This window comes from Paramisgurnus dabryanus, chromosome 6 (assembly GCF_030506205.2).
Source record: "Paramisgurnus dabryanus chromosome 6, PD_genome_1.1, whole genome shotgun sequence".
Taxonomy (NCBI): Eukaryota; Metazoa; Chordata; class Actinopteri; order Cypriniformes; family Cobitidae; genus Paramisgurnus; species Paramisgurnus dabryanus.
The window spans coordinates 28840135-28862375 of NC_133342.1; the positions used below are offsets into that span (position 1 = coordinate 28840135).

A 22241-nucleotide genomic window follows, 5' to 3' on the forward strand; every position below is an offset into this window, starting at 1 on the left:
GTGCTGACGTGGAGATGAGCTATTTTTTCGGTGAGCCTTAGGGGCTGGACACACCAAAACTTTTAAACACGGCTGAAAACGCCTTGAGGACGCCAAATTCCAGCTGTTTTTCAGCCGAGCGCTTGGTAGCTGTGATGCTTCAGCTGTGAGCCGGTTGGTTGCTGTGGTAATCTCCCGCCCCTCCTCCACTGTAATTGGACGGCCGTGTGAAACCTGACATTGACGAGCGGAGCTTCTCACTCAAAGTTAAATATTGTTTTAAGCGCGGAGCTGCTTGCTTATTGTAAAAACGAGCGTGTCGCAACGCATCGCTTTCATTATGCATAGGCTTATAGTATTTGTCAAAATAGTTTTTCCAACTTGTCATCCTGGCATAATGTACAGTTAAAATTAAATAAAATGAAAAATACACTATTGTGGACGTTGTTTAATTCATTAATGTGTTTTACTGTGTTAATGGAATAAGGATGCGAGTAGGATTCGGTATTCGGTTTCGGATTCGGCCGAATCTTAAACGGTGGATTCGGGATTCGGCCGAACCTAAAAAATCTGGATTCGGTGCATCCCTAATGGAAAATTGCCATAAAATGTATGTTTGAGCTGCCTTAATAAGAAAACATATTGTACTGACATATCTTTACATATATCAGTGCCATTGTTCTGTTTCGAGATGCATACCAGTATTGTTTTTTATAGGGGCGGTTTCCCGGACAGGGATTAGACTAGTCATAGACTAAAATAAATATATATAAAATAGAGCTGTCCAAACTGAAAACTACTTGTACCTGACATACCTTAAAACAGCGGTTCTTAACGTTATTCCTGGAGGCCCACCGCTCTGCACATTTTGTATGTCTCTTTTCAATCAGTCCAATTCATGGAGATCTCTGCTAATGAGCTGATGATCAGGTGTGTTAAATAAAGGAGACATACAAAATGTGGAGGGCAGTGGGCCTCCAGGAATAATGTTAAGAACCACTGCCTTAAAATATATTAGTGCCCTTTGTTTTGCCTAAAAATGCACACAAGTAATGTTTTTAGCAAGGCATGTTTGTTAAAACTATATATTTTCTAATTAAACTAAGACCTAGTCCTGGCTTAAACTAATCCCTGTCCAGGAAACCATCTCATAAGGTTTTCTTGTAAAAACTACTTCCCAGACAGGGATTAGCTTAAACCAGGACTACGCCTTAGTTTAAATTGGTAATATAACTAGTTTTAACAAACATGCCTTACTAAAAACATTACTTGTGTGAATTTTAAGGCAAAACAAAGAGCACTGAGGTATTTTAAGATATATCAGTGCATGTTGTTTTCAGTTTGGACAGCTCTTACGTTTATTTTAGTCTAGGATTAGTCCGGGAAACGGCCCCCAAATGTATTTGTGTATATAAAGATGCTTAAAAGGTTATTCACAGCGATGCCATAAAAAAAAACATTTTTGGTTCCCCCGGAGAACAATTCAAGTTAAAGAACCATTTCTCTAATATATTTTTTTAAATCTACATAACTTTTTGTGATAGGTTATTCAGATGTTTAAGGTTCTTTATGGAAGCATTCAGCGACAAATGATTTATCTATGGCATCATGAAGCAAGTGTACTTCTGTTTTAAAGCTCTGACGTGTTGATTTGGTCTCCTCCTTGCCATTTAGTTGCTTGAAATGAAACAGAAATTCTGAATACAGGTTTTACAGTGTATAATAAACTTCTTGCCCAATGTAAATATTGCTTTTGAGTTTTTGTATCTTGTATACGGTCAGAAAAAAAATGGTCAAAATATGCTCCCCAGCCATCACTGGGGCTGAACCCTTTCAAAACGTACAGCTTTGCACCTAAAAAGTTCATAGTAGCACCTAAAAGTTATGTATTAGTATCTCAAAGGTATATTGGTACCATATCTGTATAGTATTAGGATCTTTTTAAAGGGTGACAGCTGGTTTGACAATTTTTGACAAACAGTAGATTGTTTATCAGTTCTTACATGATGTACTGGATTTTGTACTGTATATGGTTCATAGTGACTCTTTAGACTTACCTCTGTCTTACACATTGTATATAAATTGAATGTCTCTTCAGCACCATGAGTCGTCTTAATTCCTGGATGGGACAGACTTCCACTGTCTTCTTTAATATTAAAATGTAATATTTTAAAGCTACAGTTCAGTACCCCACTAGTTTTTTTATATATTGGTTTTCCACACATATTGTATGTGACTGTTTGTTCTTGTAGCGTCTTTGTTTGCAGCGTGACTATAATAGATAAAAAATGTTCCTTTGTACTCTGTGTGCATGCATGTACAGTATATGCATATGTATGAGTCTGTGCCTTCCTGCTAGTGGGTGTTTTGTTTAGAGTTGATCTAGCTGCCCAGGATTATTGACATAATGTTATTCTAAATGTTCTCAATATTGTAAGTACAACAAATCAATCCATGTCTCAATCACTTTTAGCTCAACTGCAGATATATATTTTCTAAATTATACTGATTACACATCTTGAACAGCAGTGGTTTTGGTCTATCATTAGTGTCACAGCGTGAACCTCCTCGTGTGGTGGTGTGGATAAACGTGGCTTTATTGAGAAACACATGCAGACTGTGTGTTAAAATGGGCATTGTCAGTGAAACTTTCCAAAGATTAGACAGATCAGTTAGAAATTGTGTTGTTTACAAAAATTTATTCATACAAATCTTACAACACTTTTTTTAACATTTAAAAATGTCACCCCCTAAGGGGTTATATGTGTTAATATGATGATATCACTTGCTAATATTCACTTGTCACACATAATGTTTCAGGTATAGATAAATCGTTCACATTAAGGCTTCTGGCGCTTTCAGAAATGTACACAACAGGCTGTGCTGTGGCCTGGGACAGCCATCAGGTTCTCCATTCGCTGTCAAATTAAAAACCCTCAAACAATGCAACAAGAAACAACACAAAACCTAGCTAGGCTTCATGGACCTCTACATTAGCTGGGCTACAATGCTATAGTTACTGAGCAGCGCGAAACATAAACACGTGCTTGCCACATTTAAACACATTCATCAGCTTAAACAATCCAGACAGTTAATACTTTTACACCATTTCAGTTAAAGACTTGATCACAATAAATGCCGGCCATGCTTTTCAGCTCTAAGAAAATCACTAGTTGAACTAAGTTTTAAAAAGAAAAAGGAGAGGAAAAGATGGAGTTAGTGAAATGGGACCTAATAGTTTGCAGCATCGTAGGGCCACTAAAATTGCCATCCGTGATAAGTGGCAAATTTTTTATCATAAGTTGTCACAAGGCACCTAAGCCAGAAAACCATATCATCTTTCATAACATCATTATGTTAGCACACAGACACACACATACGCGTGCATTCATCCACCCTCCACCCTCCCGCCTCCCTCCCTACATACGCTCTCCTCGCATAACACTCTCAGAAAAACACATTCATACTCACATAAAGCCTGGGGGACAATGCCAAATTGAAGAAAGATTGATTTCATGCCTGGGACAACAGTTTACATATTGAATTAGTGGATGAATAAAACCTGATTTTTAAATCAGGAAAATATATGGAGTCCAATGCAGGCAAACCCAGATATATATATAAAAATGTATATACAAAATATAAACAAAAAATAGATAAACTGCTAACCTAGTGACAACGGGTGACATCTCATCTAAACATGCAAGAGAAAATATACATGAAATGGTCAATCTTGGGTTCACAAGGACCGCCCCCATTCTCTCTGTCTCACATTCCCTCAGTCATCAGCACCAATTACAGATAAGCATTAAGTCTACAATGAGGTGATAAATGAAATTGTTAAACATATGTTATCTTATTTTTAGAATAACTAAGGTGCACGGTATCACCACCGAAGAAGATCTGACATCAAAGTCATGGACGTGATGGTTCCACCCACTAGTTTAGCAGCAGATTACACAGGTTACTGAGAAATTTCATGTTTTTTTCTACACGTTTTAATACGGCCTCAAACACAAGATGTTTAAATTGTGGTGGGTTTAGGTCTAACTGCAGAGAAGCACATACCAAGGCATTCACAGCTTTTGCGTTACACGACATAAGAACAAGGTTTCACCACAGGTCAGAAATGACGCAAATCTATCCACGAAGGTTTTGAAAACATGCAAAGAGATCGGCGTGCCAATTCCACGACACATTTTAGGGGCTCAATGGAGCATGCGTTTGAGAATTCAATTCGGTTTTAATAATAATGACTCTATGTAGAAGACAAAACACTCCTCAGAGGTGGAATTACTCTAATAGCTAATGGAGGGATTAATGCAATGAGCATGGAACAGATATGAATGCAAACACTAAACAAAGAAGTGGGTAGGACATGCATGTATACAATGGACGTATAGCATGCACAGAAATGGTAAAAAAAAAGAAAAACCACCAAAAATATATATTATAAATATATTTCAATACTACAGTTACTCCAGTGTCAATCATTTCCAGTCAAGCATTCTTGCTACTGGCTCCTAACACAAAACACAGGCAGGACAATTACATTCAATTCTGAATTGAAGTACAGTTCACAAATGAGTGTGCTAAAAAAAGAGATGCCAGCTACTATATATCCTTCACCAGCTCCCCTTTAAGTGGGGAGTCACAACAGCCCTGTAATATACAGAGTATGTCCATTACATCCCTGGGCAGGCTTTAAATAAAATAAAAGACTCTGTTCTCTTTAGCAGATTACAAAAATAAAGTATAACATTCAGAACTTTGATTGTCTTTTTAAAATCTATTTATTTTCTGCATATGATGATGACTTTGAAAAGATATCAGGCGCATAACGTTCAAGGTGCACATTTTTTCTTTTTTTCCTTTTGTTTTTAACATATATAGCTATGTACATGAAACTAAACGATTGGTCCACAAAGTATAACTGTGCGGTTTCAAGTGCTTTTGTACAAAAAGAAAAACAATGTTATTAGTAAAATATTCATTTTAATGGCTTTACTTCATACATAAATACATGTTTAAAGAACACAGGCGCAATCCACTGATTATTCAGTTATGTCAGAATGACTTTGATCTTAGGGTTGAATGTACACATGGGAGGGCAGTTGGGGCAGTTTTGTCAGCGCTACAAATAAGCAAATCGGCGTCCTTTGTTTTTAACTCTCTGTCTGTACCTTCTTCCCAAGACCGCTGCTAAATACTTCTTGACGGCCATCTGTTTTCGGTAGCGACTGTAAATGTCGGTGAAGATCCCGTCCGAATGCCTTTTTGATAAGCCTTCAGATTCATCTTCCTCGCTGCTTCCTCCGCTGCAAAACACATATAAATGTAACTTATTATAGGACAGCGGCAGGCTCAGGAAATGCGTTAACAGGTTTCAGCACATCTTTGTTTATGGCGAGGCGGGCATATACATATTTCTTTAGCTGTTTTCTTTAATAGATGCGAAAGGGAACATTTTTCGTTAACGAATTATAGTGCAGATCGAAAGAAGATCCATCAGACAAGCCTCATAAATTATGCATGTTGAAAACTAAATGTATTCTGACGCATCTGCTCTCCACATTTTCCCTGACAATGAGCAACATTTTTGTGCAGCACGGACAATGCAATTTTAAAAAAGACAGGAATTTATCGTGTTTCATCTTAGTTCACGATGTAATTCCACGCCCGTGCGAGCCCAAAGACAAAGACACGACAAGTCGGAAAAATAAAGGCAACAGAAAGTCAAGACAGGACAATAATAAGTCAACCCAAATATAAATGAAATGATAAAAAAAAACAAAGATGACGGCAGGTAAACGCTAAAAAATGCCCTTACCCTACACGAACTGCCATCAGAGAATGCAGATATTTTCGTGCTGATAACTGAACCAGGATGTCCCTCAAGGCTCTATCTAATAATCCATCTGCATGCCTTTCCGTTCTGAGATAAAACGCCAAACACATCAAAATCAGTTATTAAATACCACATTTAACACGATTAATATTATTGCAGAGTATTCACTTTAATTTTGTTGATCCTGTTCTTCTTTCGATTTAATGCGTAGATCGAAATACTACTTTCGATTCCCCTATCTATCTATCTATCTATCTATCTATCTATCTATCTATCTATCTATCTATCTATCTATCTATCTATCTATCTATCTATCTATCTATCTATCTATCTATCTATCAGGCTAAATTGTAATACAAATAGCAGCACCAACACTTACATAAAGCGAAAAGAAAAAGCGCTGGAGAAAAAAAACGAACAGACATAGCGGAACAACATAAACTAAACATAATGACATTGATTTTTCATAAGACACCAACGCCGTCTGTAAAATACCTTTTCTCTGGAGGATAGTATAGCGTGTATAGGTCATCCGTGAGAGATGGAGGACTTCGTATAGCAATTTGGTCACTACCGAAAGCCAGGTCGCTTAACGAGTTGCCGTCTTCGTCAAATACATCATTTTCTAGTCTGCAATTAGGAAAAAAAAATGTTTCAGTGCATTGAATAAATCACTATTTAATCACGGTGTGCAGAAAAACGGAGTGGGTTTTTTTGACAGTTTGTCGGCTAATAAATTGCACCGTAAAATGCACAATTTTATGAAATAGAAAATACACAACATCATATTTAAAAACAGGTTTTAGGATCGAACTGGTTGTAAACTACTGGATCAGTGACGCAAATACGTTTTTTTTCTTTTGGGGATAAAAGACAACATTAATTCACTATATTTTGTGTCTCCCCTTCATTTTCTAAATACAAATGTTTATAAAGTTTGTTAAATTAGGTAAACCTTTGCCCAAAATGCACATTTGATACTGCCTTCAGAAGAATACTAGGCAGGCTATAATGAGCCTTTATGATCTTACACCAGAAAAACCATAGTGCAAAATTATTGGTGAAGACCGGTCCCGCACTGAACACCCTCATTCGTTTTTCCTCCGGTTTGTACCATGACGCCACTGCTCCGTCATCTTACGGGCTACCCGTTACATTCATCCCTTTCTCATTTTCATTTAAGCTGCACTGCATCTGCCTGTCCCGGTGAAGAAATCCCTTCTTAGCAATGCCAATGCCCTCCCACATTGAGCTTTCACTGTAGCCTTGAGTAAACACTCTGGGGAAATATCACTGGGCTGTTACTATTTGAAGCCTAGTATGGAATACTAATACAAAGCTGATAATTTATCACAAATATATATAATACATAATAGTAACAAATTACAAGGTTTAATATAAACAATTAATAAATAAACGTTATTCTTATTAAAAAGTCTTTTTTTTGTTCTAACTCCTCATAGCCTATTGTCCGTTTCAGCAAGGGAAACCCCAGACGATCAGTAGAAAAGCACATTGATAAAAAATACATAGCTACCTCATCTTAGGAAAAGCCATCCCAATAGGCGTGCAGAAGGCGCTGTAGTGCATCATGATTCCGTAGATGAGCAACGCTAAAGTCGCTTTACTAGATCTTGCCATGCTGTAAGGACAGAGGAAAGTTAAATAAATATCGTCAGAAATACAAAACACTTTTAGACAAGCCACCATACCCTCCAGGTGAATTAACAAATTCGTTGGTTCATTTGACGCCTATATCGGTTAGTGCTAGATACGACACAAGAACTTTTGTTAAGAGCACTTAAAAAATCCAGAAAGGCAAAACAAGACGCATATTACTTTAAATTTCTGTTTTCCGTTGGTAAGACGACATTAAGGAAGTTTAAAGTGTGCCATGCATGCGCAACAGAATCCGTCTTCCGATAAGCCAAACGACAAAAGCAGTAGATAATCTTTAGAAAGAGAAAATCCAGTTGTCTGATTGTCTTCAATTCAAAATATAATTCCTCGGTTTAAAACGAATAAAAGACCCTTTTGCCGGCAAATGGAGGATAATAACCTACCTATTGCAGAGTAGGTTGATAGAAAGGCTGTTGGATGCGACTCGGGTGCGGCTGTGATTGTGTGAGAGAGATAGAAATCTTTCTCACAGCACCTCTTCCCTGAAGCGCCACCGTCCCTTCCTTATGTGCTCGTTGGTTCAACCCCTGCACCTTTATACAATAACCAATACAAACAAAATCACGTTTGCAAACAAAACCGCGATGAAATCAGACGCACTCTTTTGTCTACATGTCTTTGTAAAAAACTTTTTCTCCTGCGCTCCGATTACCTCGGATTTTTATCCATGAATAGGGAGTCTTGCCTTTTTTTCAATAAGTCACATTAAGTATGCCACAGACGTCATCAAGCCTTCCTCCCGGGAAATAATAGTACAGTTCTGTCCTCATCGATGAACGAGTCACACACATACAACCGCAAACTGGAACTTTGCTCAAAGCGTAATTTCACAGGAAAGGACAATTAGCAACTTTTTTCAACTTTAAATGAATATGTGGCTGTCGATTAAGATTTACTGCACGTGGGTGGTTTCGAGGTTCAGGAATCGCATTAGTCCTTACATAGGCTACCTACAGACATTTATGCAATGTTGAGCTGAGCAATGATGAGGCAATAAAGGATCTACACGACAACAAGAAATAAAACAAGTTTTAAAATTGCACATTTGTCACGGGGTCAAACGCGGGAGCTGTCCACCACTGTGGTTCTGAAATGAACTCCTGGACAAAAACAGTCAATTTTTTTGACTGCCACTACTTTCTATGATGATTAAAACAGCTTGTACATTCTTAAAATTCCTTAAACTCTCTGCTGTTATAAAACAGAGTAATTAAAACACCAGCTTTATTAGTCTAAGTCTCATGGCACATGCGTCATGCTCTTTCTTTCATGATGAATGGAAAACATTGCGTATGTGATGTGTTGTTGAAGTATAAAAGCCAGCATATTTTCACGTTCTACTTGTATTATAAATAAAACAATTTAATTGACAAAATCATGAAAATAGGTAGTCACGGGTATACGCGTTCATTTTAGTAGGCTACAATTTTTTCCCGCACACGTTTGACGAAAATAGAGTCGTGCACCAAGGCTGAATTAATTATGAATTCATTCATGTTTACGTTTAGTAGGTTCTGACGTGGTATGACGAAACTATAAGTCACCACTCAGATATCTATACTCTATCATCCCGTACTCTGTGTGATATAGTTGAAGAATGAATCCGCGTCTTGGATCTTCATCACCGTGGGTCGGTTTTTATCTCAATGTTGCCACCATGTGGTTCTTATTTAAAATTGCGCACAAAAGCTTTACCCTTCTTATATGATCAAAATTTCAGCGTAGGATCACCTGTGGGCATTTCAAATTTCAAACATTAAATTGTCGTAGGCAAGATTTGTCCAATTACATTTTTCGTGTTTTAGCTTTCCTTTTACGTCCCCACTGCCCAGCATTAAGTCACCAAATAAAAGGACGAATTCAATGTTTAAAAAGTATAGCATTTGAGACCAATATCAGGCCTTCATATAACACAATGCACGTGCAGTGAATGGTATATTGCGTTGTATGGCAGTAGGTATTGATATGTGTAAAATCAATGTTTTTTAAATTAATTTAAAGATGACAAATATGAATCTGCTTTTCGAATCACATTAAGCCGTATTTGCAGGAAAGTGAAGAGATACTGTGACTATTAAGCCAATGAGTTATACTGAAACACACACTATAATGGACAGTGTGTGATTCAAGTATTTACTGTAAGGCTATTAAGTTGCTTCCTCTGACGAGCCTTCTGTAATAAATGAGTCCACATTTGTCAATTTGAGTGCAAGTATGTCTCCAATTACAACGGGAGGCAGTCACTGTTTCTTCAAATATTCATCTCCTGTGTGACTGCAGATGGTGGTCATTTCAATTTCCATCTGTGATTTATGGATTCCCTGAGGATGCTCTTTCCTTGAGGTATAAATAGGCTTGCAATAAAGCATATATATCACAATTAAAAATGCTGCTGCTGTTGCTTTTGGGCATTATGATTGTTATTATCATTAGTATTATTATTACATTCTGTATAAATATTACATTAAATAATATTATATTTACGATGTTACATTTATGTAATGATACTTGCACATGTAATTTTCATTTATATTAAACAAACAAAATGTAAAGTATACATTGGGTTAATTTTTAATGTGTATGATGTGTATTATGACAAAATAAACCAAAAACACTGTTTTTCAGACATTACAAAGGAATACGACACCCCAAGTCTCTCATTCCTAAATGGCACACCCATGGACCGCCCACGTGACGTTCGCTAATCGCCTGCGTATTGCACACAGAACAGAACAGGAAAATATTTTCTCTATAGTATGCACACAGACTTCCAATGTGCTGTATTCACAATCTTTACCTAAGTTCCGCTTATTTACCACGAGATTTTGCTACAGTCATTCACAGATGGTATCGCGTCATTAATATATACAAGCTCCGTTACAATGTTGTAGTGACCACGCCCCTCATATTCAAACAAAACGAACTGTGACTGCATTACATGACGGCTCTTCTTGTCAAAGTACATGCGGTTGCTTAACCACTTGAAGCTGCAAAATGCACAAGAAGACTGTCTGACTACACGTTTAGAAAATGCGCACAAGAATGGAAAGTATGGTCAAGTTTGTTAGCTTATGCGCCTACAGTTCATATTGCGGTAGCTCACACAAATAATAAAATTGCATCATACGTTAAGAAATTAATATTTTGTTTCGGGGGAAAAATAATTATGTATATTTCAAAAATCTAGAAAAAATACGTTTCTTTTACATTGAGCAAGACGCCTTGGTCCTCCCAATAACTGAAATCTACACCTCTTTTTCACTAAAATAAAACTTTTAACTACCTAAAATAAATACAGAAACATAATGGTAACTGGAAACCAATGTTTCGTTAGACATTTTGAATCCAAATGCTATATAAAAATACAAGACGACTTCCATATTACACAGAATATAAAATACTCCAGTGAACGCTCAGAAAGACGCAACAGTTTTGTACAGTACTTTCGCAATGGAGCAAGTTGTAGTGCGACTCATATCCACTAGATGTCAGAATATACTAATGGATTGAGTGTTCTATACATGGCTTGTTATATTTTTTATAAAAACTTTCAAAAAAGCTTTCATTAAAGATTCTTGATAATTACATTTTAGCACAATATTGATTTTATCTCTATTACTGAATTACTAGTGAACAAACGTGAACATAAAAGTTCCCCTATTTCAGGAGACTGTATTTTAAATATTGCAAGATCCAAAAAGATTGTAATCTTTTCTGAGCTTGTTAAATGAACCATGAACAATTATTGCACATGCATCTGTGAATAATCCATACACTATCTGTGGGGAATTAAAGGGATAGTTCACCCAAAATTGAAAATTCTGTGATCATTTATTCACCCTCATGTTGTTAACTAACTTCATTCTGATGAACACAAAGGAAGATATTTTGAGAAATGTTTGTAACCAAACCGTTCATGGATCCCATTTACTTCCAGGGTATAAAATAATACTATGGAAGTAAATAGGGTCCATGAAACGGTCCATGAACATGACAGTGAGTAAATGATGACAGAATTTTTTATTTTGGGTAAACTATCCCTTTAAAGGAGTGGTTCACCAAATTCGAAAAATAAATTAAAATATGTTCAAATATTGCAGCACGTCGAAAACATTTTACTGGTTCTTGTATGTCTCTTTATGAAACACATACATGACAACTAGTCACAAGTCACACCATATGCCACCATAAACTTACCATGCTGATCTGTAAATTGCCAAAAAAAAAACTCGACATATCAATTACTAAATACGCAATTGAATTAATGATAAAAAATAATCACTTTCTCTCTAAAAAATATTGTTTTACTTCAAAAGACATTATCCAATAGGAGTACTTTTTGGAGCTTTGCCACGTTGACTGCCATATAAGAAAATAACATGACGGCATTTAGAAAAAAATTAATTTTGTTCAACTGAGGAAAGGAACTCATATAAGAACTATTCCTGTCTCTTTAAAACATGAGAAGATACTGAGGGGGCTTGCGCACCTGCTTGAATATCCCAAAGGCTTGCTGCAAATGTGGCAGCTATTGGGAGACAGGAAGCACAGCTGATCATCTTAGACTAGGATTCCTAGTGGCATCACCAGCAGACCACATTTCCCAATAAGTGTCCGGAAACTTGCACATCCACTGCAGTTCCTACCATTGTTAAGAAATTTATTTAAATGGTTAGGTTCATGTCTGAAAGGGGACATTTTACAAGACTTTTATAAGATTTAAAATAAATCTTTGGTGTCCACAGAGTGCATATGTGAAGTTTTAGCTCAAAACACCATAAACTGTAGATAATATATTAAAGCATGTTAATATTGCCACTTTGTAGATGTAAACCAAAATGCGCCATTTTTGGCTGTGTCCTTTTAAATGCAAATTGATCTCTGCACTTAATGGCAGTGCCGTGGTTGAATAGTGCAGATTAAGGGGGCGGTATTATCCCCTTCTGACATCACAAAGGGAGCCAAATTTCAATGACCCATTTTTTCACATGCTTGCAGAGAATGGTTTACCAAAACTAAGTTACTGGGTTGATCTTTTTCACATTTTCTAGGTTAATAGAAGCACTGGGGACCCAATTATAGCCCTTAAACATGGAAAAAGTCATATTTTCATGATAGGTCTCCTTTTGACTTTCTATGTTCACAAAATATGTACAAGTATTAACTTATTTAAAGCAAATTTTAATGAGAGGACGCTTGCTTTGTGCTGTGATTTATTTATAGGCCCACTATAAGAAGCTACAGTTATTTATCTTACCGACAGGGGGCGACATAAGACTGCGCTAAACGCTGTACATGGAAGGGCCTGTGATTATTATTTGTTATATTTGCAAGTGACAAAGACAAACTGGTGTTATATTCTTTCAAGTACCGCAGTCTGAATGTCTCACCTCCAAATGACAAGTGAGAGACTGGGATTCCTTTCTTATTCCCATTCCCTACGGCGGCCATATTGTGGGATGCGTTGTTGCAAGTTCAGAGCGGAGGGAGGAGGCACATCTGCGGGAGCCCGTCCACTGTTCCTAGAGCTGTCTTTTGTCATGTAGCCTAGCCACACAATCTCTACCGGTTCCGGTTTAAAGGGTTTTGTTTGCCAGGGCTGATCATTTCTACTTTTTCTTTATACACCAGCAGCACAGAAATTCAAGTAACGTGACCGGATTAATAATTTCTATCACGGATTTCCCTCACAGCAGTTATTTATCTCGCCTCGTGAGGTGTTACACACGGTAAAGGAATGGGTCAGACTGTGATTTTCACGTTTAACGCGACAATGCTGCTTTGAATGTCCCTTGAAACGTTTGTCGAGGACGAAGAGGTCGGAAGGCGTATGTAACCTCAAGAAAAGGGAACCGATTTGGTAAAGGTAAGAAAACAGAGCTCGGTTCGTTTCGTTAAATCTAGACAAATGGCCTAGTCCTTTGACTCTGTGTAAATATGGCAGTATTTGAAAACAACAGTGGACGCTTAGCTCGGCGGCTTCCCCCGAAATCTCTGCTGCGCACTCTTTCTAGTCCGGAACTAGTTTTATTTCTCGACAAAAGTTTTGAAGCCGTCGGACTAAGTTATCTTGCTTGCTTCACAAGTCGAGCATGAAACGTGGCTCCTCAAAGTTCCCACACAAACTGTAGGTGTCCGTGAAAACGTTGTACGTGTCCCGTTCGCGACTGTTCTAAAGTTTTAATGAACGTCTGTGTCCCAAACAGGCGTTTAATAATCCTTTATGTCTGTTGTGTTAATGCGTCGTTTTGTACATATTTGGAAAGCGCAGGCCTTTCGTTTACGTTACTGGACGCCACAGGGTACACGATACGATTCATTTTTTGCACAAACGCTCATGCACGACACATACAGTAAAACTTTCCACGGTCAATGAACTATTAGACCTTTTTTGTTGTTTTATTGCATTTTGTGCCTTGAATGACCCTCGGTTGGTTATCGTGGTCAGTTTCAATGGTAACAATAGGACTGGACACAATAGACCTTTTTAAAAACGCATTTTTAGTATGCTGTAGTAGTTCATGGACAGCCATGCAGTCTAGTTTCGATTCACACCATATACAGGAATTCAGTGTCGGCTGTTTACGCTAAATAATTAATGTCAAAAATGATGTGAATTCACGCATGCGCAAGCGCGAGATTAATCCGGTAATTACTGTGTAAGCACAACCTCTGATCCACACTGATTGTGACTTGAGGAAATGATGCCATTTTCAGTCCTCTGGTTTGTTTCCATTCAATTCTGTCTATATTTGTCGTAGTATGTTATTGAAATGATATATTTTTAGATCTTGTTGAATTAATCAATACACTCCAAGGAATATTTTTATGATACATTTTTAAGTGACAGGATGGCAAGTTGAGGAGCAGCATTTGCACCTTGTGATTTGCAACAAATGAGCATGTATAAACAGTGAGGATAGCTTGTAAGTCTTTCAGTAGAGTAAATGCATAGCACTGTGTTTTTTTATAATAAATTGGTATTTTTCCCAGTGGGATACTGGATGAGACCATTTCCAAGTAAATCGGGATGGTCTGATATGACCCTCCTTATTTGCAACAGAAGCTCTGCCAGAAATGTCCACTGAGGTCAGATGTAAGCTTTCAACCTGCTCACATGTTGTGCAGCTGTATATTTTCAAACCCTGTCTTTATTGCAATTCATCCCTAAATAACCAAGATGTGAATTTTGGTCAATATCACCTGGACCCTAGAATATTGAATACCGTAAGCCAAAAATGTAGTACATGGTAAATGTACACACACACCACCACCACCACCAATTTGCATTTATCTATTTGGCAAGCTACTTACAGTTTATTCAGTCTATATACATTTTATCAGTATGTGTGTTCCCTGTTAATCAAACCTTTAATTTTTATGTTGCTGATGCAATGCTGTACAAGTACAATGTCACACATACCATTTTCGTAACTAATTATTCAGGGTTGTATTGACAGTCAGACACTAGTCATTGATAAACCCACAATGACTAATGGACTGATTAATGGGGGGAGAGTGGGTTGTGCCCCTCTCAATGTCTGTACATGTTATGATCCTGTTTTTAAAGGGCCATTCCCTCCATGTCCATCTTTTTCTGTCCTCTCTCACCCCTCGCTCTAGCCTTTGACAGGCACAGCAGGTGGCTTTTGTGGAATGAATGGAGTCGGAAGGAAGTCGGTCCCCCTCCTTGCTTAGCTCTGATTGGCAGCAGCAGCAGAGTGCCATGGTGATTAGGCCATTCTGCAGTGCTGCGAGTGTGCCAGGGCGACTACAGGGTTACACTTGATGTTCAGCAGACAGACTCGGCCAGACACTGTATTTACAAACACAGCATTTCCAATGAAAACCAGAAAGGAGGAGATTTAGACATGAAGTCTTGGAATGTTTTGAGAAATGAGAGACAGAGAAGCTTATGTATGAAGTTTTTACGTATCAGTAAAAACGTCTGCTAATGAACTTAGTCCCAAATGGCTTGGTTGTAGTGCAGCATGAAAACTTACTTGCTGAGCTCTAACAAAATGAAGATTTTAATACATTTTATATGTGCTCGATTGCCTGTACTGGTGCAGGGTTTACGTAGGAAGCTCTTGCATTATTATAAACTCTGCACATCATTCTTTGTTATATTCTCTAAAGTGGACATGGCATACAATAGAGCTGTACAGGATCAGACTTGTGTCATTGGTTATGTAAGCACAGAACTGGGACAGTCTGCTTTAATGGAGTTGCAAGGTAAGAGCTCTGATGTCATTTTGGTGGGTGGAGTCATCCCACCTGCCTGCACTCCATCTGAATTCAAAACAGTCACCCCCTTGTATTTTCACTTGGAATAGAAAAGCATTGATAAAGATGTGATTTAACTACATGCCTTTCTGATAACCCTGCACCTGCAGATTATATTAAACATAGTTAGTGGTAAATGTGTTGTTTTTGTGCCACTTACAAACAGGTTTTCCAAAAACACTCCCTCCTTAATTCTGATCAAGTAGCACATTCAGACATATCAAGCATGGCTGTCTGAGGTGCTGGCGATTTGTTGCCCTTAATCCATGTGATCTGACTAGCACTGACATTCATGTGCCATTCTGACTGTTTAGTCAGGCTTGTTTGAGTTAGCAAATGTGCTTGTCATTTAAAGCCATTGTGAACAAGGTCCTGTGGTCATCTCTCTTTACTCTGCTGTTATTAGAGCTGATGGTTTTAAGAGAGCTGATTCATAGCCTCTGAAAGGGTAATGAGACATCTCTTAATAAAGGAGTTTATATCACAGCACTTCAGAGTATTTGATTTGAGGTTAGGTCATGTGATTAATGTGTAATGTAATATCATGGGTGGAGTGATTTTGTTATTTACTTTGAGGATGACATCATCACTAATATAGTGGGGAAGGCATGAATGACCGCAGTTGTGAAGTTGGAAATACTTACCTGCAGTTAGAAAAAAGTTAGAAACTGTTTACCCAAAAATGACAATTTATTAGTCATTTATAGTGATGCACCGATGTATCGGCCGCCGATATTTATCGGCCGATTTTTGATGAATTTGAAACCATCGGCATATCAGCAATAGCACGAGAAAGGCCGATACCGATTGTTTATTAATTAAATGCATAAAGAAATTCATTATATGTAAAAAAATGAGTTAATGTTGTTAATAAAATAAATTCTGAATAGCAAAAACCACCTTTGAATGTTGTGATGCTGTCTTATTATATTTGTTTTAGCTTTATTTGTGCCTCTCTTATTATGTTGGTCAGTTGAATGTTAATTAGATCCAATCCATGTTCAGTAAAAATAATTTGATGCAGAAATAAACTACCTAATAGACCAACTGTATAGTATTGTATACAAGTGTTTAATATCGGTATCGGCCAGAAGTTGTTTTTTTAAATCGGTATCGGCACAAAAAAATCCTATCGGTGCATCCCTAGTAATTTACCCTCATTTTTTTCCAAATGTATTGAACTTGCAAAGATATAATGAAGGTCAATGCCTGTCAGAATCTATAATTTGAAGGGTATAACAGAAAGATTAAGGGACTTGTAATTCAACCTTATAGGGCTGTTTCATTGTGTTGTATGACACGAGACTGTATTGCTCAGCACGTCTGCTTTTCTTTAGCTCAGTTTGCTTTTTGTGCTATTGTGTGATCGTCCTGTTTTCAGCCTGTAAGATCGGCGATACGTGATGTTATTGGGGGGCGGGGCAACAGTTTCCTTGTTTAATTATTTGTTGATTTTTTTTACTCAATAATGACAAGCCACTTGATTGGTGTACAAAAACGAGGCTGATTCACTCTTAGGGCAACACTGTCACGACCGCAACCTTCTTAAAACTGATGCCATTAATCTGAGGGTATTATTAAAGCCCAGGCGCTCTGAAATTTCCTGCGTGCCAGAGTATGAACAACACACTCACAATACCAACCTTGCTAGTGCAGGGAAATGTCAGAGCCTTGCCTATTACAAGCTCATGTGCGAGGATGAGTCCAAGTCATGCGCATTACAAGTTCATGTGCTAGAAAGAGTCCATGCCGTGCAAGTTCAGGTCCGAGCAACAGTCCAGACATGGGCATTATAAGTCCACATTACAACCTCTCTCTTGTGCAAACTGAAGCCTACAAACCCTTTCATGCGAGAAAGCATGTATTGTGCATGCATATGTAAAACTATGATAATAATAATAACTATCGTCATGAAAGTCTGCTATCGGCCATAGTCAATACACAATAGTGTTGTCTATCAGCACAACCCTAGTATGATTATAGATTATAGACAGTTGTGTTGCCTTTACTGCCGTGATATCGTCATAAACGTGATACACGCAAATTTTCAACACGGGTGCAATGTAGCATGTTGATGGAATGGTGTTCTTGATTTGGCATTTGGATATTTTTTACTGCTGAATTGGAGTTTGGGAATATGTACAACAAAGCACTGATGATGACATCGCTTGATTTGCTTGGCGGCGAGCGAAAGAAAGCTAATTTTGCATGAAGCAATGATGATGGTAGTGATGATTCTCTCTCTGACCAATCAGTGATCTTCAGTGTTACACATCATGTTTTAGTATTAGTGTTCAGTACAGTATTGGTACTAAAAAAGTATCAGGTACTACGTGTACTGTACACATTACAGAAGTGAGCTGTTCTGACCCATACCAGGCCATACTATCCAATGGATAAGGGTCATTATTAACTTTGATTCGGATTCCTGCTAGCCTAAAAGAGTTCGTTATGCTCTTGGAACTTAGGTTTAATTAAATTGCATAGATCCATGTTTCAGCAGCTATTTATATTATGGAAATTGTAAGAGCTATTAAATTATTATTTTACATAAATTTAATGTATTTCGCTTTGTTCGGTTACTCAAATAGTCAAAACCTCAACCTGCTAAATGGGTTGGGTTGATTTATACTGCCTAACAGATGTGACCTTTACCAGCTGTCCAATAAGATTTGTGACCCTTTGCCTGACCTCTTTGACTCACTTGAAAGGTCATTGTGATGGATAACTACAAAAGATACAGACCCTGAAGCACTGCTTTCTCATGTGCTCCAGTAAAAGGCTTAGTAAAGCATGAAGTGTAAGGAGGGAGAAACAGGGCTCATTATACTTCTGCGTAGGTCCTACAGTGTAGCTTTGACTGCTTGCAGTCAGCGTTGTTAAAATTTAGGCATGCGGTTCTGTCTTTGTCAGTCAGCTCACCTCACACACTCTGAAAATAATAAATTAAATCTGACCTCTGCTGCTCTGTGATTTGATTCGTGTTCAGCTCACACTGAATTTAGGCAGCAGACACATTCAGATTTTATTGTCTGCTCTCTTTAATGAAACTAAATGATTTAATTACAAGAAAAATGGCGGTGAAAAACCTAGCAAAGTGCGCTTCAGGCTATGCACAGCCTGTATGCGTAACCTACGGTGCACCACCTACGCAGTAGTATGAAATCTTATCTTCTGCCACAAGGAAACAGGTTGTGTTTCTTGTGCTTGTGGAAATTATTATAAATATAAATAAATCTTTTATACCCCATTTAATATTTTTTTGCCACTATGCATCCTCATACCAAACTCGCAGTTCACATTCTTGGGACCAGTTCATAAACAATCAACAGTAATGCGTTTGTATGTTTGTAAGTCAAAAACTGCGTGAGTTTATCCTCACAGCAACTTGAAGAAACAATGGGCTATATTTTAACAACAGAACCTTTTAAAGGGTTTATTGTTTAGCAGTACTTCAGAGCGGAGGGCATATGGAGAAGCACTTTTACACGCGATCAAGAGTAGTTTTACCCTTCACTTTCACATTCTTTTGTTCTTAAACATTTTTAAGGATTCTTGGTAAACATTATGCCTTTTGTGTAGGGATGGGCCGCAGTGGCGGCCAGTGACTTTTCTTCCGAGGGGCGCGAATTCAAAATATGTGTTCGGAGTGTCGTGTGTTGCTCGTCATTTCAAAATATGTGTTTGTTGTGTCATGTGAATAAATCGTCTGATGATGCTTGCTAAGCTTACCAATGAATTATGGTGAAATGCCGCTACATCCAAAAGCCAGAGGGCGCTCTCGTGCAGAAACTAAAAATTGGCCGCAGAAGAACAACCATTTACACATGCATCTCCAGGAAATGGCTTAAGCATATTTATATTGCTGATCTTCAAACCTTTTGAGGTATTTTCATGACAATAAAAAATATGATTACGTTTGATGAGAGTTGCTTTTTTACATGCATGTTATAAACGACTCAAACTAACAGGGATTTCAGATCGATAAGGGCATCTTAATGATCAAAAGCCATAGTACATGAGAAAGCTGTGCATAATATCATCTGTCTGGATCAATTTATCTGGGTAAACAATTTAAAATATGTGTAGTGAAGAATATCCATGAATAATTCAAGATTAGCCAGAAACATTTTTGATTTGTCATTTGTTTAACTACATTCAAATATTTTGAATATCAAACCTGGCTGGGTTATTAAAATGTGAAGAATGTGCAGCAATAGTTTTTGGCACGATATACAGTTATTAATACTTTATTATTCTAATTGCAGTTGGTTCCAGATGTCCCTGAATGTTGTTTTTTTAGTTTTACTTGCATTTTACTTTTCATTGCCTGGTGGACCACGTTTGTGCCACAGCTTACCCCCACACTTCTCTATACATGCAGAGTTCATCAGAGCATGTAGAATGGGAGCCATCCGTCCGTGTCACTGATGTGTACACTCATTTAATGCTCTTTCAACCCTTTATAATGACAGACATCTCATTGTTTGCCAACAATCCCCACATCTGTGAGTAAAGCTCTCAGCCATCTCTTTTAACCCATCGCCCCATCCTCTGTCACTTTCACTTCTTACGCTTATATATTGTCTTTTTCACTAAAGTGCTGTTTAGATGTTTAGAAAACAAACGTTATTTCGTTCAGGTTATGTTATATGGTGACCTGTGCTCTTTACAGTACAGTCATCTCTGAAAGGATGTGGGAGTAGAAGTGATTCATCTGCTAGCCTCCATCAGCTATTGGCGCTTTTCCATTGCATTGTACCCCACGGTTTGGTTTGGGTCAGGTCGGGTCAGCTCACCTCACTTTCGCTTAGTTAGCATTTCCATTGAGTTTAGTATCACTTCGGAGTGGGAGGGATTATAGGCGTGTCGTTATATTTGCGCTGCCTACTGCTGTGACATCATACAAGTGAGAGAGTTGTTGTGCATCCCCATACATTCATTTATTTCTCAGTCCACCACAAAATTAAAATTGACCACCACAAATAGATGTTTGCACATTGCGTTTATCACTACCTCTGTATCACATGACAGTTTCTGTACAAACACCCGTGGCGTCAGTCAATGCGCTTCGCTGAGCCTCATTTAAGCATAAATGCGGGCGTGCGCGTTGTGAATGTGCCGCCACAAACTGCATGTCTGGAAAAAACTGTTATTGTGTTCCTTAACTTGTGGATGTTTTCATTGCTAAAAGAGAGTTTGGGAACTTACAGCAAAGCACAGATGACAACAGGTTTACTCGAGACGGCGCAAGCTAGCATAAAGGTAAAGCTAATCTTTTACATTATAGCAATGACGCTGGTAGTGACTAGAGGTCGACTGATATGGCTTTTTCTCTGGCCGATGCCGATATTTAGAAATCAGGGCAGCCGATGGCTGATATGTTTGGCCGATTTTCTATATGTACATAATAATCGAAATTTTCTCATCATTAGCAGATATTTTAAATGTAAAAATGTCACTATATACGTCACAGTATTTAAAAAAAAATGATGACTGGTCTTTCTGAAGAGTTTTACAACCTCCTCTGCACCATGCATTTATCAGACACAGATATTACCTGACACTCTGCTGCCATCATCTTTGATCAGTTTTTTACCATGGCTTTTATTGCTTTGTAGGATAAAATCCTTATTTGGTAGACCTGATAAATTGTTTATTCATCATAAAGTTAACATGGTAAATGTCTATGTTTTTTAGTTGAGACTGTTATTTAGGGCAAATCTTTCTAAACACATTTACATTCTCATTTCTGAGGCACTATATGTGAGTGACTGTGCTGACAGTGACGTCTTGTGAGTTTAGTGTTAGGACAGATCTGTTGTTTCAACCGTTCATTCAAACGAATCCGTTCAAAGGAGTCAGTTCGCGAATCGGACGCGTTGTGTTCTTATCCAGGCTGAGCAGCGCAAAACTGTAAACAAAGTGTTACTGTAACAACACGAAAAACATTTCCTCGGTGGATATGATTTGGTCTTCCGACCTTTCGCCATCGAGTCAGTTTTGTTTTGAGTAACAAAAGCAGGGAGGCAGTTTAAAGACAGAAAGCGCGCGCGGCTCTGCTCTCTCTGTCACGCAAACAAAGATCATCATCACTCATTAATCACATGAAATGAGCCTAATCTTTGCACGGACAGTGCACCGCGAGACATAAGCCCGTCGCGCTGTTGTATTGGCTGCTTAATTCGCGCGATCCTGCCATCGTTTACTAAAGCTGTTTGTGAACAAGGCATGGCTGCACACACACGGGAGCGATGCAGCAAGAGGCAGTGTCACAAGTTCTACAACAACGCTTAGGTGGCCGCAGATGCACCTGCCTATTAATCGGCCTAATTTTGCAGCAAAATCGGCCAAAGCCGTTTTTTTAAATATGCCAAAAATCGGCCAATTAATCGGCCCGGACGATAAATCGGTCGACCTCTAGTAGTGACGATTCTCTCAGACCAGT

At 38.1% G+C, this 22241-nt stretch overlaps 2 protein-coding genes across 3 annotated transcripts in view; one reads left to right on the forward strand and one right to left on the reverse strand.

Moving 5' to 3' along the window:
* Nucleotides 1-3788: 3788 nt before the first annotated feature.
* adcyap1b (adenylate cyclase activating polypeptide 1b) lies at nt 3789-8199 on the reverse strand. 2 transcript variants are annotated; one of them, XM_065276482.1, is made up of 5 exons: nt 7891-8199; nt 7365-7469; nt 6323-6457; nt 5810-5914; nt 3789-5297 (listed from the first exon to the last, which is right to left on the reverse strand). In XM_065276482.1, the coding sequence occupies exons 2-5, from the start codon at nt 7466-7468 to the stop codon at nt 5114-5116; spliced, it is 528 nt and encodes a 175-aa protein (XP_065132554.1). In that variant the 5' UTR covers nt 7469; nt 7891-8199; the 3' UTR covers nt 3789-5113. The 2 variants fall into 2 exon arrangements, with proteins under 2 accessions (XP_065132554.1, XP_065132555.1); XM_065276483.1 differs by lacking the exon at nt 5810-5914 and having other exon boundaries at nt 7891-8197.
* Nucleotides 8200-13037: 4838 nt separating this feature from the next.
* Nucleotides 13038-22241, forward strand: part of yes1 (YES proto-oncogene 1, Src family tyrosine kinase) — a 33445-nt gene continuing 24241 nt past the window's right edge. The window contains exon 1 of the mRNA XM_065276484.2: nt 13038-13373. The gene's annotated coding sequence lies outside the window, so the exon portion shown is untranslated. The remainder of the gene's footprint in view (nt 13374-22241) is intronic.